This window comes from Psittacula echo (assembly GCF_963264785.1).
Source record: "Psittacula echo genome assembly, chromosome: 2".
Lineage (NCBI taxonomy): Eukaryota > Metazoa > Chordata > Aves > Psittaciformes > Psittacidae > Psittacula > Psittacula echo.
The window spans coordinates 42,001,285-42,020,074 of NC_137737.1; the positions used below are offsets into that span (position 1 = coordinate 42,001,285).

General features: G+C 38.3%; 1 protein-coding gene across 1 annotated transcript in view; it reads right to left on the bottom strand.

The window, feature by feature from the left end:
• The window catches only part of ARHGAP21 (Rho GTPase activating protein 21), a gene marked incomplete at both ends in the record, with an annotated part of 110,581 nt that overhangs the window by 44,029 nt on the left and 47,762 nt on the right, over positions 1-18,790 (bottom strand). The window contains 2 exons of the mRNA XM_080610278.1: positions 1,609-1,701; positions 13,398-13,422. Of these exons, the coding sequence (XP_080466404.1) occupies positions 1,609-1,701; positions 13,398-13,422 (118 nt within the window). The remainder of the gene's footprint in view (positions 1-1,608; positions 1,702-13,397; positions 13,423-18,790) is intronic.

Consider the following 18,790-nt stretch of genomic DNA (forward strand, 5'->3'; position numbering starts at 1 on the left):
GGACACCCTTCACTAGAGCAGGTTGCTCAAAGCCCCATCCAACCTGGCCTTGAACGCTACCAGGGATGGGGCTGCCACAGCTTCTCTGGGCAACCTGTGCCAGTGCCTCAACACCCTCATAGTGAAGAGCTTCTTTTTAATGTCTAATCTAAATCTACCCTTTTTCAGTAGTATTAAAACATTCCCCCTGGGCCTGTCATGACATGCCCTGGTAAAAAGTCCCTCTCCAGATTTCTTAGAAGACATAAAAAACAGTATGAAGATCAAGACATGGGGAAAAAAAAAAAAAAAAAAAAAAAGAAACCCACAATGATGATTCTACAAATAAGAAATGCACGCAGTGTCTGTATCAGAGGCCAAGCAATCCACCTGGCTGATTATTCCCTGAGTGTTTTATAATATGATTTCAAGACACAGATATAGCAATGTATTTCACCCTGAAGTTTCCAACAAGAAACAGTGGCATGACCTAATTAGATGCAACTGCTCCCAGCAATGTGTTTAAGAAGAATATTCTGGTAATTTAAAAAATTATTTTCTGTTCTTTATCCTCAGCTCCTAAAAATCTCTTCCTATGCCTAAAAATAAAGTATTCTCTAAAGATTTCATCTCTTTCAATTTGGCAAACACTGAACAGAGTGAAAATTAACATGGCTCCTCTGTACAACTTCAACATATGCTGCACTTTATCAAGCCAAAACAGTTCTTTATATAACAGCATTAAAATAATGCCAAAGAAGCCCCTTCCTGAATAACTACTTAAGGAGGAATTAAAAAAGAAAAATGCCTTATTCCGTACAAGGAAGATCCAGCACTGTTTTTAAATCGCTGATCATTCTAGAACCTTTGTATTTCTTTAGGAAGAAACATACAAAAATTATCCTATTCCAGTCAAATGCATGTAAATAACTGTTTTCCAAAAAGAAAATAACATCTCATTGTCAACACAACCACAATCCTTTCATAGAACCTATCATTTGCCTTGTTTTTAAGAACAGAAACCTGTGTTGCGGGGGCATCCATCTACATAACTTATTAACATTTGTAAGATCTCCCATTCTAACATAGCATTTTTTTCCTCTTCAACATTTAAGTAAAGGTGTGACAAAGTACCTGGCACTTCACAAAAAAACAAGCTTTCTCCTCCCCAGTTCAATTAAATCAAACAGCTGAACAAGATTTTATAAGATATAAACATGGATTGCTTCCATTTGATTTAAGGAGGTGGAATAATTTAAAGGATAAAAACCTGAATGTTTTGAGGTTATTAATTTGTCATGAAGCAAAAGAAATAGGAGCTCAAAGGTACTGTTTTCTTCCCCTTTCACTTTCTTCTCACATATTTTATCTTGTACTCCTTATTACTTTTTTAAAAGATAATAAGCCAAAAAGACTAAGGCTTTAATGCCTTAATATACTTCCTGAGAGAACACAATGGTGCTTGTGAGATTAAAAAACACTGGAGAACAATTTAAGAGAGGTTTCGTACTTCTAAAGGAAAGAGCTATGTTTAAAAGGAAGAAAGAACTATGTGTAGAAGCTTAAACTATATTATATAGTTTACATCACATACACAAGCATGCCATCAGTGTTACAGAAGAGCAGTACCTGTGCACAGTCCAGCTTCAAAAGCAGGTCCACCCTCTTTAACTTGTTTAACAAATATGGTATCCATTGGCTCCAGTCTGTTTCTCTGTTTCCCTGGGGAAGAAAGTATAGCTGTTAATAGCATTCCATTATATTGCATTACAAACATTTTCACTTTAAGAATTGTTATGAAACGCAACCCTGCCATGTTCTTCATTATATTGAAGACTCCGGATCAATTTGGGTGAGGGAAGGAAGAGAGATTAGGAGTCTTAAATACAACTACACTAAACATCTTCTATGTGTCTGGGGAAAAAATAAAGGGAGGGAGGGGGGGGAAGGTGCATCTCAAACTTAAACTTGTGAATATGTCCCAGTAAGTAGTATTTTTCAGGTTCATTTCATTCTGATGCTTACACTATTCAGTAAGAATTATTGCTTCCTCTTCTAGACTGCTATCTGACATAAGATATAAACCCAGACGAGCTGAGTAAGAACTTGTAGTGCAAACTGAAAAATAAGATTCTTGCATCTTTCCTTAGAAGGGAAAAAAAACATAACATTGGCTTATAGTCCACATGGAACTGAAAGTGATCTCTAACACTGTTTTTCAGATGCTCCAAGATAAAGTCTAACATTTTCTTGAAGATTTATCAAAATTCAAAAAGCAATGTAGGATTCAAAGCAAACTGTAATGTCTGCGTGTGCTGTAGTATATGTAGTATCCATATATACACAACATAGAAGTTAATCTGCAGTAGTTAAAAACTGTAACACCTCTATACTCTTTCCTTCCCAGGATACTTTTACAGTATAGTTTTGATTCAGTTTCTATGTGGAAAAAAGCTCATTATTTGAAGAGTTTTAATAAATTGCCCCAAACCAGACCGCCCTCTGACTCTGATTCACATTTTTCAAATAGACATTTCAGCCTATTGCCTTCATTCTGCAGACCCTCAGTATCCTGCCATTTTACCACAAAACAGTGAACAAGATGGCTTACTCATATGGCTCTAAATGACCTTCTCAAAATAACTCCAGATTAGTAGAGAACAATCAGAAAGTTGATTGGATAAAATCAGGTAATTGCTATATCCAAAGCAACTGAATTATAAATCAAGAAACTCCAGCTGGCAGCTCAGTTCCCAAATACTTCAAAATTTTATTAGCAGGACACAGCTACAAGACGTACAAAATGCTCTTTGTGAACCAAAGCTAATATCTGTCATTTTTAATCTGATGAATTAAGTAGACACTGAACACATGAGAGGGTCTCATCCTGTGAGAGGCAGCAATGTTTCAACAAGTTTAGACAAGATCCAAGCATAATTTACCCAGATGCCATGAGCAAAAGGTTGCTTCAATGGCTTACAAGATATATGACCTTATATAGGACCACCAAACATCCTCCTAGTATTGCCACTCAACCTTTTAGTGAAGAGATATACAATCCCCAAAGTGTCAAGAAAAATAGAACTAATTCAGCTCCTATGGCACATTTCATTTATAACACTTTAATATCTCACAACTCAACACCAAGGGGCTACCTCAGTTTCCTTCACAAATGCTCATCAAAAAAAAATGTTAGTGGCCTACTGCCAGTTTGCTTAACACTCAACTGCTACTTCATGCCTTGTCCATACTTGAACATGCAAAGCAAGAGGTCAAGCAGATAAAGTTACTCCTGTTCAACATCCAACACAGAATACCTTTCATACACTTCCCACTTCCAAGGTAAGAGGGGAAAACTGTATCAATTTATGAAGACCAGAGACTGAAGGCTTCCTTAAGCATCCGATTTCTGACGGACCTGCTAGCTACACCAAGAGGTTCTTCAGCACCACAGGCTCTTGTTTCAGGTTTTCACAGCTATCTTATAGACTGATTCTGAAAGCTAATTAGGCATTAAACTTGGTTCTTTGTTCTACATGCAGAAGGACACTATATTGAACAGTCATTCTTCTTCCCCAAAAGGTGAACCCCCACCCTAAAGATCAATTTAGGAGTAAAAAAAATTGGGATGAAAGGTTTAAAGTGTTATTTACATTGTCAGGCTCATTTTACAGCTCAGTAACATCCAAACAACAAGACAAGAAGAAAAGCTAGGACTCCCAAGCTTTAGCAGATGAATATATGTTCTTCATTTCTCCTTGGTCTTTTACAGATTTGGATACAAGCCAAAACTTTTTCCCATCAGTAACATATAAATAAACTTTCTTGAATACATAGCTTCAAAGTGTACATTTATATTTTGAGTTGGAAATGCAAACAATGTTAAACAGTATTTTCTGACAGCAGAAGCCAACAATACTTTCTTCAGACCAACTGAGGGGGAATAAATCTTGTAGATGTGCACTCAATTATTACAGAAATAAATTCCAAGTAAAATGAACAATGTGGTAACTTGCCTAATGTCTCAGAATCTAACAATTGCTACATTTCAGTTTAATTGTACCTAAATCTCCATTGGGTCCTTTTTGCACCCAATCATTAGGCAAAAGCAAGATGCTGTTCAGAATGTGAGCCTAAACTTCCCCGCCTTCCAAAGTCCATCATCTAGAGCAGATTATCACAGTGAAACCTTTACACTAAGTTCTCCCGCTCTGCACTACATAGTACTAGATCAGATTCACAATTTTCCTTTCTAATACTGAAAGACCTAATTTTTTGGAGAACACCAGCAATTCGTTACAAGGAGATACAACAACGAGCAGTAAAGCAGTCTGTCAAACATGTAGTCTTATTTGCCAGTGCTTTTCCAGTGCTCATTACTGTGTATTACTTTACCTCCTCCCTACTTTTGTATACAACTTTGTAACTGAGCACTATATTGCAGGCTAGCATGAAATAAGACAGTTTCTCCCAAATCTTCAACTGCAAGAGAAAAACAAGGTATCACACACACAAAAAACAAAGGAACGTGTGAGCTGCCAGGAACACTCACATATACAAGGAGGCAGCAGAGATGAAAAGCACAACTTCTGTGAAAAGGAATTTCATGTCTTCCGTAAGAGCAGTAAAAGAAACAGAAATATATAAAGTTGCTAAGTACACAAGTTAGCTGACTAGGAACAGAAAAACAGTCCATAAAGATCAAGATGTCTTTTCCTTTATCAGTCTTATTAGCACAGAAAGACCTCCACCATGAGTAAATGGTCACCAGTCAGGAAAAATTAAAACTCAAGTTAGTGTTCAAGCAGTAACGCAGTTTTCCTGACAGAACAACTAAAATATTCCGTGCAGTACAACTACGCTCTTAAGTGATGCTATTCAAATGAAAACAAAACTAAAGAGCAGTCAAACTGCTATTTGAAATTTTACTTCAGACATTCAGCACCACCAGAAATAAAGAAATAAAAATGAATTACCACATATACAGAAGGCTCAAGGCAAAAATTCATTGGCTTAAACAAGGGTAGTAAGAAATCAAATAGAATCTTTAGTCTATGCAATTGAAATTAAGCAGTCTGAAGAAGCATGAACTTCTAAATCAAATGCAAGACATACACTGAAAAGCAGTTTACTGCAACAAAATTTTTCCTAGCCAATATAAGCATTTTCATGTTAAATAAAACTGTAAGATTCGTGTTTAATAATAAAATTTTCTTTCTCTTTAATAAAAGGGAATATTAAAAATATCACTACTTTTAAAACAGAACAGTAAAATTAAGAGTTGATAACATTTATAATTTACTTACATATACAGCAAAACTTCTCCTAATTCCCCTAACTTCACACAGAAATCAATTTTATCTAGGTGCCAATTCTAACTCAATTCCCTAAAATGCTAGTTTGGAATACAGCTGCTACATATGGAACATAACTAGTATTACCAAATGCAGTAACCATGAGTTAGTTTTTAAGCTACTCTCTGCAGACCAGACAGTATTACCATACTGCCCTGCGATTCATAGAACGGTTAGGGTTGGAAAAGACCTTAAGATCTAGTTCCAGCCACCCTGCCATGGGCAGGGTCCCCTCACACTAGACCATGTTGCCCAGGGCCCTGTCCATCCTGGCCTTGAACACTGCCTGGGATGGAACACTCTGGAAAACCAAGTAACATGGCAGAAGTTATATTACCAAATCTACCAAAACACTACAAAATAACAACGAACACATCACTTCTCTTTAGTTATTAACCTTCTGATATAACATAGTCAGATAAAAAGGTCACAGTCATAAAGACTACATAAAGGGCACCTCTCTGACAAAGAAACTTTACATTTTGAAGAGGAGAAAAAACCCACAAAGAAACCAACTGACCAACCCACCCCCACACCAAAGTGCTATTGCTTTCTTTATGACCTGAAGAGCACAAACCTGCAAGTGTTGCAGGGGACAGTACAACACATACTTCCTTACAGAGTCTCTCTTAAGAATCAGCTGCTTAAAAACATGCCATTTCTTCTCTTCCTAGAGGGAAAAGAAAAAATCTTTTGCCCAGGGCAGCTGATCTGTGCTTAGAAATCCTCCTAACACAGGAACTTAACAAAGGCTACAGTTTTGTTAGTCTTATGCAGAATATTTTTACTCCTGGCCCTATGCTCAGCAGACAGCAAAAGGATGATTTTTATTTTTATATTAAAGAATCACCAATGCCATGAAAAAACTCAAATTAATAAATTCAGACAGGCTCTTATGTGCATCTTTGACTCAAGAGGGAGAAACATTCCTCTTGAACATGAAGATCTACAAGTATGCTTTTGGACAGCCAAGGCATGTGAACTCCACTGACGCAACAATGCTGAGTGGCACTGATTCTTAGGACGCATTTAGGCAAAGGGAGGACAAGCATGTACAGATACAGTGAGTTCTATATGAACCCTGAATCAAAAATATGCTAATCATTTCCCAAGCTACTAAAAAATAGACGGCTGACAATACAGCAGTACTTAAATTTATTAACAGAGATTTCATTTAATTAAACATAAATCACAAACTGTTAGGACTACATTTAACCGAAAGAGTCCAACTAAAGACAATCCTGGATTTTATAATCTGCAAACTGAATTTCATACATAGTAAGCATTTCTCCACTAGCAATCCACTGCAGAGAAGGAGCCCAAAGGTCTCAGCCCAGTGCCAAGGATGAGCCTCTAAAAGAGGGTGATATAAGTCAAATGGCACTGCTGAGTCATTTAGCAGAGAAACACCTGGCATTCAACTCTGCGATACAGGAAAAATACCCCCTGTTATTACTCAAAGCACCTCTGACATTTTGATTAGGCAACTCAAAAGATGGCATTTCTTCTATTGCTCACTCTTCTCTTAAACCGTTTGACTAATAGAACCTCAATTCTATCTTCATGGCAGGGTGGGGAGAAAAGAAAAATGATCTAGCACTGTTATGGAAAACATGGAACACAGTCTCAACTTCACTACAAACTCTTCAAAACCATGTCCTCCCTTTGCATTATTTGCCAATATTATTACAAGTTTTTTTCAATTCTCTCAAACCTAAAAGAAAACCTTTTCAAGTTTGAAACTTAACCTACGATTACACAGTCTAGAGGATTTACTGTAGTTCTTAGATAAACGCATAGCCATTGAATTTATATCTGTTCTAGTGAACCTACAGACTCTCCCGTAAATCCACAGAAATTACACTTACACAGCTCTTTGCATTTTTATTAAAAATCAAAGGTGACGTAAACTCAACAGTAGTCACTCAGAAATATTACATATGTGACAACTTGGAAGGCCACCTCACTGGACATTCAGGATGTATTTTAAGGGAAAAAGAAATCCTCGGGTTTTAGCCTCAGTGGAAAATTTAAACGAGCCCTCTTTCAACACTCTCAATATTTAGTGTTAAAAAATGAAGGTGGATTAAAAATCCATTAAAAAGGACAATTTACTGTGGCACCATCCTAAAGCATCAGTGTTACATACCTCTTGTCTCTTACTCCTAATTCCACTATAATATACACAGCTACAGGTTGGGCAGAGAAGAGATTGAGAGCAGCCCTGCAGAGAAGGACTTGGGGGTGTTGGTCGATGAGAAAATGAACATGAGCCGGCTTCAGTGTGCGCTCGCAGCCCAGAAAGCCAACCGTATCCTGGGCTGCATCAAAAGGAGCGTGACCAGCAGGTCGAAGGAGGTGATCCTGCCCCTCTACTCTGCTCTCGTGAGACCTCACTTGGAGTATTGTGTGCAGTTCTGGTGTCCTCAACATAAAAAGGACATGGAACTGCTGGAACAAGTCCAGAGGAGGGCCACGAGGATGATCAGGAGACTGGAGCACCTCCCATATGGAGAGAGGCTGAGAAAGTTGGGGCTGTTCAGCCTGGAGAAGAGAAGGCTGCGTGGAGTCCTCATAGCAGCCTTCCAGTATCTGAAGGGGGCCTACAAGGATGCTGGGGATGGACTAAAACTTAAAACTTAGGTTAAAACTTGAACAGGGGAAGTTTAGATTGGATCTAAGGAAGAAATTCTTTACTGTGAGGGTGGTGAGGCACTGGAATGGGTTGCCCAGGGAGGTTGTGAATGCTCCATCCCTGGTGGTGTTCAAGGCCAGGTTGGATGAGGCCTTAGGTGGCATGGTTTAGTGTGGGGTGTCCCTGCCCATGGCAGGGGGGTTGGAACTAGATGATCTTAAGGTCCTTTCCAACCCTAACTATTCTATGATTCTATGGTTCTACACCTTAGACTGTACCATCCCAGCAACCTATGACTTTGCCAAATACTTGCTTTCAGATTCATTCCCTTGCTCCATTATCACAGGCACAATTAGTTTACTTTGTAACAGACTGAGCTGATAGACGATAATGTTAAAAAACGTGGGATTAAATTAACTCCTGGGAGAGCACAAACTACATCACAGAAATCAGTCTGCTGAAAGAAATGAAACGTCAAATACTCGAGGCATTATGTAAGCTGCAGCAAGGAATAAAAAAACCTCTTCCTCAGTTTTTTTCCACCCAGCTCTACAACATCAAATCAGACTTGCGCAGAGCTGAAGGAGCTCAGGTCATACATTGGAACTATTTAGCTTAGACAACTGAAGAGTAGAAGCCATAATGCATAGTTAGAAACATTAAAAAAATAGCCTGTTGATCAAAAATTAACAATCCAGAAAGCTTGGTGAAAACAGATATCTGAAGTGTCATTAGGAAGCACATGCTCAGCCTTTACAGAAGAGGACATTGAGCAATATACCTAAGACACCTTTCATCATTTTTTTGTGGAAGATAAGCAGCTAGTTGCTATAGATACTTCCACACAGAAATAGGAGAATAGCAAGAATACCATATTAAAAAAAAGACAGATACTGAACTATAATTATATTATATTTCCAGGCACTGTATTCAACATAAAATAGTTCTCATATGAAAGATGAAATTCCTTTCAGACTATTTCTATATGCTTCTCACAATGCATTTAATCATGATCCACAAGCCAAACATTTTTGAAGAACAACATAGTTTAGGACAAGATATGAGAAATGACCAACCCACTTAATATGTACTAAATGTGTATTTTGCTTCAGGAAGTCTTTGAAGGACAACACTACATCCACCGTATTAAGTGCACAATGAAATGGCATGGAGACAGCATGGCAATGGAGACTGCTTTCTCCAGTACCTCTTATCACATGTTGACAGTGCAAGTTTTTAATATGAAATATTACTATTTTTAATAGGTATAGGTATTTCTCAGCTTGTCTCCAAACAGTCCTACAATGCGCTTTCCTGGGAGACTTCCATCTATGAGATCTTTTAAATAAAATTTTGAAATAGGGCAACTCCAGAAAAACTCCAAGTCAATACAGGCTGGTCAGTGTAACAGAAATTCTCAAGAAAACAGTAGAAGCTGATCGAAGCCTCCACACAGTGACAATGGAATCCATAAACAGAGATCTGCATCTTCAACCTGTTAGAAAAACATTTTAATAGCTTTGCTTAAGGTCATCAACCTGGACAGGAAATTACAAAAGAACAGCAACCTTTCAAATAATTACAAAATTTTTAGGGTAAATCTGCAATGATGCCCTTTCAGCAGGTAACAGTTTGCTAAAGTCCCCCATAAGGAGCAGGACCTGCATATGTGAAGCTTCCACTGCTTGTCTTAAGAAAGCCTCATCTACTTCTTCCCTGATCAGGTAGTCCGCAGCAGATACCCATCAAAATGTTGCCCATGTGGGTCTGCTTGCAAATCATGACCATAAGCTCTAAGCTGGCTCCCCATCCATCCCAAGCCAGAGCTCTACATACCTATACAAACTGAGAACAAAGGCAACTTGGCCTCTGCTCTCCCAACCTGTCCTTCCCAAAGAGCATATCCTCATCCACTGCAACACTCTAGCCAACTCTGCAAGCTATCCCACCTGCAACTGCATGCAGACCTCCAATTTCTCCTGCTTGCTCCCCATGCTGCCTACTTGAGTGCACAAGAGATTCAAAGAGGCCCTCAAAAAAGACATGGGAGCTCTCCCCATCATATTGCCCTGTCAGCATTCTTTTACATGCATACACTTGAGGTGGTCCCCTTCTGTCCCAACTGTTGACCACAAAGTGTCTCCTGTCCACAGCATCCTAACTTCTTCTTTGCTTGACAACCTGATCCACCAGTTTCTTACTTGCTTTTGGCCATCATTTCCCTCCTGTCTCCTTCCCAGTTTAGAGCTCGGCTGAACAAATTTGCATTACCTTTTATTCTAAATGCTTTGAAATCTTACCGCTTACCAAAAGCAAGATTAATGCAAGCCAGGAGCACAATCTAAATATATACTAAGAAAGTTGCCCTAAAATTCTATACCAGAACATAAAGCCAGATAAAAATATTTATTTCACTGTTAGAATACATCAAACCTAGTACATGCTTTTATCTTCTGCCCTCTAGGCCTAATTAGGTACTCAGCTCCTTTGAAAAAAATATTCAAGTGCTTTCAATAAAAGGCAATAGCAATAGAGATGCTCTTCTCCACACTCACCTACTCAAACCTGCAAATGCTGAACCTGATAAAAATCTCAACTTCTAAAGGTAAGCTTAACCTGTGAAAAGGGCAAGGCAGAAAGTACAAGTAATTAGAAATCTTCACTCAAAATTGATAAAGAAAAAGACAATTTTGCACTGGCGCACACTGCTTCACAAAAATGGAAAGCTCGAATCCTCTTAGCTTCATAAGGAAAGCTCAAGTGAATTAAGCGAATGATCATCTACAAACTTCAAAATAAAAATTATTATCATTAAGATACTTTCATTGTTAATTAAGACAGAGCTTCACATAGGCAAATTTTTCCACCAAATTTGAAAGAAAATACATGAAATTTGCCACTAGATGGCTCCTCTGCACGACATATGCACTGCACCCTGCCCAGCAATATGCTCTTCCTCAAGCTGTGGCAGCAACCGGTGCTTCAGCACCAAGGGACCCCTCCAGCCACAGCCAGCAGCCAAACACACAGCTTCCTGCTGCTCCAAAGTAGCTCGATCTGATCTTCCAGTGTTAATTATTTTAAGAATCCTTGTGATAATCCTTCACAGAATTTCTGGCATATCCACTTTTGCTAAAATAACATGATGTTTGTGAACATGGAAAGTCAGATATGCTTTTCCTGATTTTCAACTCACAGTCCACCTACACACCTCATTTGGGAAGAGGAACAACTTGTAGCAATGTAAACAGACATCATTCCATTCACTCCCACCCCCCCAAGATCAAGCTAAATGCTGGAGAAAAATGTCTTACAGACTTTGTCCCATTTTATAATGTTTAAAGGTGTAATACACAGAACTGGCAGGTTAAGTTCTACTGACACCTACATACTCCATCTCAAAGTCATTCCTTCCCAGAAGGAGCACAAGTCCAACCTTCTCTCCTGCTAATGAGAATGTTATCTTCCCAGAGCACTTTGTGCCCTCTAATCTGTATTTCAAGGCATACAACGTACTACGCAGCTATAAATAAGCAATAGTTGAGCTATGATTCATAGTTTAAGTAGCTACACAAAAAAATCCAGAAAGTAATCTTGCTCCCACCTGCACAGCTCTCATAGCAAATTGAATATAATGTTTGTTTACTGCTGTTCCTCTACTGAAAAACAGATCTCGGGTAACATTTTAGATACACATATGGGTCTCTTTATCTTTAGCTGACAGAGTTCTCCATGTGAGAAGTATACTGAAGAACCTTTTCTAGACCACAAGCAGTATCTTCCACGCTGGTCTGGCACAGAGGATTGACTCCTTTCCCTTCCTAAAAGATTATGCTTTTTATTTTTATATGCCAAAAGGCACAAAGGAGGTTATAAAGTTGGGGAGTGAATAGCGGGTGATGAGGAATAGGAAAATACTGATTTCTCACTGTTTAGCAAGCAGATGACAACAGCTGAGTAAAAAGAGGATGAAATGTACGAACTCACCTGCTTCCAAGAGAAAAGTAAGAAAGTTCTAGCAAATTCATATTTCCCAGAATGCTTCTAATAGATCACAGTTACACAAACAAAAAAAGCCCTCAAAACCTGAAACAAAAGTTGAGACATGTTCTCTGTCTTCCAAACAAATGAGGTTTTTAAAAGTACACTGAAACCAGGTACCACTCTCTGCTACACTTTAAAGAAAATCGTAACCCACCAGTGAAACAAGCATTTGCCCCATGCTGTCTGAGCAAAGGTCCCGCCTTTGAACAGGCCCGTCCTCAATGAATTGCACAGCACTGCCCAATGAATCACAAACTGAAGCACATTACACTTGCATATGCAGCTTATTCCACCTCTGCTGTGTGCCTTACCATCATGAAAGACTGGGAAGAACAGCAAGTGGGACAGGCCTCTCAACCTGAAAACCTCATTTCCTTACTCAAATCAACAAATTTTTCACTTTTTAAAGAAAAAAGTAAGGTATCAGCAAAAGGGACTGTGGATGAAGAAGTAGCTAAACACCAAAGAGAAATTTAAATTAAGTGGGACTGAGATGTAGCACAAATTAATAAAAAGTTAACTTGTGAATTAAGAAAGAGCAGATACAGGCAATGTGAGAGTAGAAAAATCTATGAAAATGGAGGGGTGGGGAGGCAACAGGATGGAACACACGACTGACAGGCATAACCTCAAAGTAAGTGATTTTTCCATCCCTCCTAAATCAAGTGCAAGAATTTTATTCATGCGTCTTTTCTGACATCACTGAAGCATGTTTCATGGATCTCTTAAAATGTACATAAGAGTATCAAAACTGATGAAATAAGTTAGATCAGTGCTATTAAATACTGAAGAAAGCATCATGAAACTAACGGGATAATATTTTTTTATCTTCTGTCTTTAGAAGAGTTGTATACCACTTCTGTGGATCATTTTTACCATCACAACCTACATGAGGTTTTATATACTTAACGTGTTGCTTTTATTAGAGTAAGTTGCAGCAAAATTAAAATTTCACACTGACTGCTCTCAAGCAGTCTAAAATGCATGTATATAAATATATCCATGAGACTCAAACTCTTTACAATAGTACTTCGCACAGATAACTCTGGATCTTACATGCAGATCAAATTAAGAGTGTGAAACTTCAGTACTAAAAAAGGTTTCTTGTCTTCTTGTCATATACATGACAAGGCGATATCTACACAGCACAGAAGCGATACAGCACATTTTAATTAACACAGTGTCCAACAAACACCTATACTAAATAGGTGAAGATAAAAGACAGGCATTTTCTTTCTCCTCCTCCAGTGCCATGAAATTCAATGAGCTTGATGGTCACACTGAAGTGATCACACATTTCAAATTCTTAGATAGCTATTAAAATGTATTACACAGCTGAAGTGCTCAATATACTGGCTTCGCGAAAGAATAAAACTAAGACATACCTTGTCTATTCCCATTCTCTTCATCCTAAGGAAAAAGAAAGAGTTCATGTTAAAAATTCAATAAATGGAAAAAAAATCCACAGGCATCTATCAGCTATGAAGACTTGCACTGAACTTGTAAGATTAAGTCTGCATTCTGCTACCTTGCACTTTTACAACTATTCAACTTTATAGAATTAAGGTTTTCATTCTGACAATGCAGAGTTATACCCGTCTTAAAACAACTAAGCAGCTTTATGAAACGTTCCCACAGAAACAACATGGACAGCATTATGTGAAAACAAATGTACCATACCAAAACCCTCAAAACATTGCCATGAAGCCTAACGCTGAACTTTGTGTTGCTGCAAGCATGTTTCCACCCTGAAAGCCAGGCAGGAGAGGCTGTACTTTAATCAAAGGATTCAAAGCTAAACAATATGCAAGAGACACAAAGTATTTTGCAAGCTCTGAGTATCCTTCCTGAAATATGCAATATGAATTTGTTTGGCTTTCGCTACTACTACCCCAATTGTTTAAGGACGTAAAGATGTCTTTTCTTTCTAAACTCTAACTTTCACGGCATAGTAAAATTTCAATTTAAATACAATTTCTTAGACTAATATGTATGTATTATTTGGTAAGTATTTCTAGCAATTCGCCTCAGCTAATTGAAACAGCTTCATCCTGAAGGAAAAGAGGAGCAAGGAGATGATCGCAGAAGTTTTTCATCTATGTATTTTCTCCTACCTTTAAATGGATTAATTTCAAATTTTTAGCTCTTTGCATTTAAAGACAAATCACTATATTTTTCACTATTAAATATTTCTGAAGCAACTGTAAGCTGATTTGAGCAAGCCATTCAAAAGAAAAAGACTTGAAGAGAAAAAGACTTGAAGAGAGTTAAGACCTGGATATGAACACTATAATGATGAGCATGAGACAAGTCTCTCCTAGGCACAATACATTTCCTGCAGGAAGTACAAAAGTTCTGCTAGACCTTTTAATAAGATACCACAGAAAGGTAACTTTAAGGAAGTAAAAAAACAACACAGGAAAACCCCAAAACACTGAGTTAAAGAATTGGTACTCGTTATACTTTTAAAAAGCCACCGTTATTGTCACTATCACCCAAACTCTTAACAGCAGCAAACAATATAATCTTAAGCTTGTCCTGTCTGCTCTATACTTTGGTAAAAGTACCACACCAGTAGATGAATACTGTTAAAATTTATCACTGTATCTCCTGTAACAGCCACCTGGTTTTGAACTCTGATCAGCAGCAAAGAGTTCAAAAAGGCTGTAACATCTGCATGTCTCTAGTTTCCACCCAATCTGTCAAGTGAAAAAACATCTTTAGGACTGAATATTAGAGCTGATAGTCTGGAAAATAAGGGCCATGCATAGGGAAGGCTACCTGGTTTGATGCTTTAAAACAAACAAACAAAAACAATGATGGAATTGAAAAGTTACCTAATACAGAGATGCCATGATTTACAAAATACTGCAGTGGATTTATCAGTTTGTCACTGGGTATGCAAAGCTCTATAATAAAAGACAGCTGCAAAACATCATTTTTTCATGGTATCAAGCCAGTGAGCTCAGGCATTTAAAACTGGAATGCTTTATAACACAGATGTTTCAGAATTAGCTTTCCCTCCTGTATTTACCTCTTACACACTGCGCAATGTTAGTATATGCTGCTCCCATACCTAAAGAGAAGGTTTTCTTTTATCATCTTCTTTCTTCTCTGACTGAACTTGGAGAACAGACTTCATATGCAAAAAATCCTCATGTTGCTGACTAACAAATCCTAATAAACATCTGTTATTAACAGCATAATTTCATGTAAGCTTTTTGCAACGCTAGCTTAAGAAATCTTCCACGCACTCCCTATTCGCTTTCTTAAGGCAAAGAAGGCATGGGAAGCAAGGAGAATACATAATGGGCTATTCCTGAATGTGCGGCCATTCCCAGTTTGGTGTGTGGCCCCACACAGGCATAGCCAAGTACTTCTGCCAAAATGAAATGTGTTAAACCACAGTTTCCAAGATCATCTTTCACACTGTCCTTCACACAGGGCTGTCCCTCCCAACAAACCTACCAGACACCACTTTCTTCCATTAAGTGTTCTCTATCATAATGTTTATAAATTATTTAATTAATAACAATTACAAAGACACCCTTGATTTGTAGTTAATTAGCTGTTTTGTGCAGGAACCACTAAAAGATACCAGAACTTAGCACAATACCCTGAATTTGACCTCAACCTGCAGTACTATGTACATATTGAATGTTAAATGAAAGTGAATCTAGTACAAAAATAGAATATATGTAATAAAAATATAAATAGTGTGAATTAAATCTAGCATACTGATATTTAGGATTAAAATATGTAGAGATACTTCTCTGAATTGACTATGACCAATCATGTTCAATCATTTCAATGACACCAAGTATGGCCTGTTTTCCAGTCAGATGTAAATGCAGAAAACACAGCTTTATGAATGACCCTCATATGAAGTTGTGCAGGTCACTGTTCCCTTGTCAGTAAGGTATCCAGTTTCATTCTTGAAACTCACCATGCTTATTCATGTGTTGCACAATTGTGTTTCACATCTAACTGAGGCATCCCACAGTATCAGTTAGAACACTGCTATAGTTACTTTACCAGGAACTGTAGTTTCACATTTATAGCAGTGGAACTCTAAGAAAGGCAGATGTCTGCTTTGTAACACATAAGGCTAGAAATATCTGCAACTAGAGTTCACCCTCACCAAACCCTAAGTCTCTCGGTTAAACATGACTCCACCTGTTCTACTCATGCTTTGAACAGTTCTTTATTTTCAGAGAAAAAATCAGTAGCATCATGAATAATAAAGTTCAGCACTGTTCATTTTTCTGATCAGCACTGAAACAAAAGAAATCCTTGCTGAAGTTCTGTAACATTTAGAGACATCCATGAGATTGACCAGGTAAGTAGAATTCCATGTGTTTGACAGTAAGCTGGACTTTGCTTTTGCCCAACAGTGACCCTCACTCTGCTCATCTGGTGCTCTGTACTTCTGAGGATCAGGAGGAGAAAGCCTCACTAGCAATCCCCCTACCAAATATCAAGGGAAAGTTGTGCCACCAGTCTGGGAAATATTAAGGGAAGGTTCACCTTCCCTGCAGAACTGAAGAATCACCTGAAGTACTGAAGATAACTCAAGGCAGGTACTACTAGGTGTTAATATATTAAACACAAGTGTATTTTGGAACTCTCAGCCTAGCCCTCTTCCTTGCAGTGAGCTCCTCATAAAACTAAAACCAAAAGGCTTTTCAACTGAACACAGGTTTTATTAGATTAACAACCAGAACACTGAACTTCTTAACAAGTAAATAAAACCCCAAGACCTCAAATACACCCACGCAGAGAACAGATTATTAAAGATATGCATAATTAAAGATGTGTATAAAATAACATTCTCTCTTCTCTACTCAATACATCCTTCGGGGTAGGATTCTTTGCTTCCAAGAAAATTCACCTCAGCGGCTTTCCAAGCTGCATCCTTCTCCAGCCTGTAGGAAGCCTTTCTTCCCCTTTGCACAGAATATTCAGCTGTAGTGTAAGCTTCACCACACGCTGCAGTCTAGGAGCATTATATGCTCTCTGTCTACATATACCCACAGTTCTCCTCATGTGAGGAGTCTTGTCCTCTACTCCCCAAAGGATTCCACTTGACCTCTCAACAGCTTTTTCAAAAGCACACAAACTGCAAGCAACAGGAGCCAAACTTTCAAAGCAGAAATTTTCACTAGGTGTTTCTGAATTGGAACCAAGAGTGGGTATTAACAAAAAAGCTTGCCTTGCAAGAGGTCTAAGGAAAGGAGCTAGAATGCAAAGCCTTCTCTGCAGTAAAAAAAGACCTCTGCACTGATCTATAGGTAAAGTGCCATCATCAGGCTGACACTTGGAATAATGACAAGACTGTGGCTCTGAGAAACTATTGGGGGACCGAAGGGCAGAGAAATCAAGATTTGCCTCATGTTAGGATCAGGCCGACAAGAGATGAATTTCACTCACGAAATTCAGAGTGAATCTTAGCATCTTTAGATGTATCTGAATCCCTAGTAAAGGTATTACAACTATTAAAGCAATCTCATTATTTTCATTTTCAAATAAAACTAGATAGAAATAGGAATGAATTAACCAGATTCTGGAATATTGGAGAAGAAACAGAGGGGAAAAAAAAAAGGCTCTAAGAGCTCTCTTGCAGAAAAAGAGGGAGACAGAACTTCCAAGACATCTCAGGATTTACAGGTATCAGGCTCATTACATACTGTTTAGGTCTCTCTCAGACACCATGAGGTGAGAAATGGAGGGGAGGGGCTGACATTTCTTTTCTTTCTATTACTTGCCCTTCCTTCTGCCTATCTCCTTCTGAACATGAAAAAGATACTGACCTCCTCAGAGAGATCTAGTGATATATTCAGGAAGAAACCTATCCAGTCACTTCTTAATTAAGGAGATTAATCCTGCCCATGCTGTTTATCTTCACCCTCAGCATGAACAGGGTTGTTGGGAGATGCTAACAAGTGCACGTAATTAATTCTGCTCAGCTAAGGCTTCCCCACCCTCCTTCCTCTGTTTCTCATTGGAATTCAACCAGAGATTGCTCTTGGCTGACTCTCTATAACCTGTGTTGAGGGACAGAAATACTTGGATCACCTGATACTGCTAACAGTCTCACTTCCAGTTAGCTTCAGTGACTCCCTGTCAAGGGCAAAGAATCTGGGCATTCAAGTGCCGACTGAAGAGATGAAGTTAACTAGAAAAATGTGCCAATTTTGTCCTGCAAAAGTTTTTCTACTTCAAAAGAAATCTTACAGCCACAGAGAACAGGCAACAAGGGCAACTTTAATGAAAGACTCCTGCAAAGACACGAGTCAATTAGCTATCTGGAAAGAGTGTGAAGCTTCGATACCCATTCCCCATCCTGGTAAGAATCTATTCTTGCACCTAAGTGGAAAAGCAAAAGCAAAACTGAGGGGTAGCATGGATGATGAGAACTTGCATACTTGATGAGGCTGAAATGAGCAAATGTTATTTGAACTCGCTAGAAAAAACCCTTTCTCAATATTCAAAATTCTATCACTATTAAAGGAAATAATGACACTGGCTTTGGGTAAAAAAAAAAATAAATTGTACAGAGAAATAGTTCTGTATTCTGCAATAATCACTGGTCTTACCCACGGTAACAAATATTTTAACTCAGGTGAACTTGTACTAAGTCAACTGCATTTTCCTGTACCAGATCAGTGCACATCTATCACGCAATGAAGTAAGTGGCCCAGCCACCTTACACACATGGGATATAGATGTGAAAGCACATCTATGCATAAGTTTACTTTCAAGCATGCTGGATTTTTTA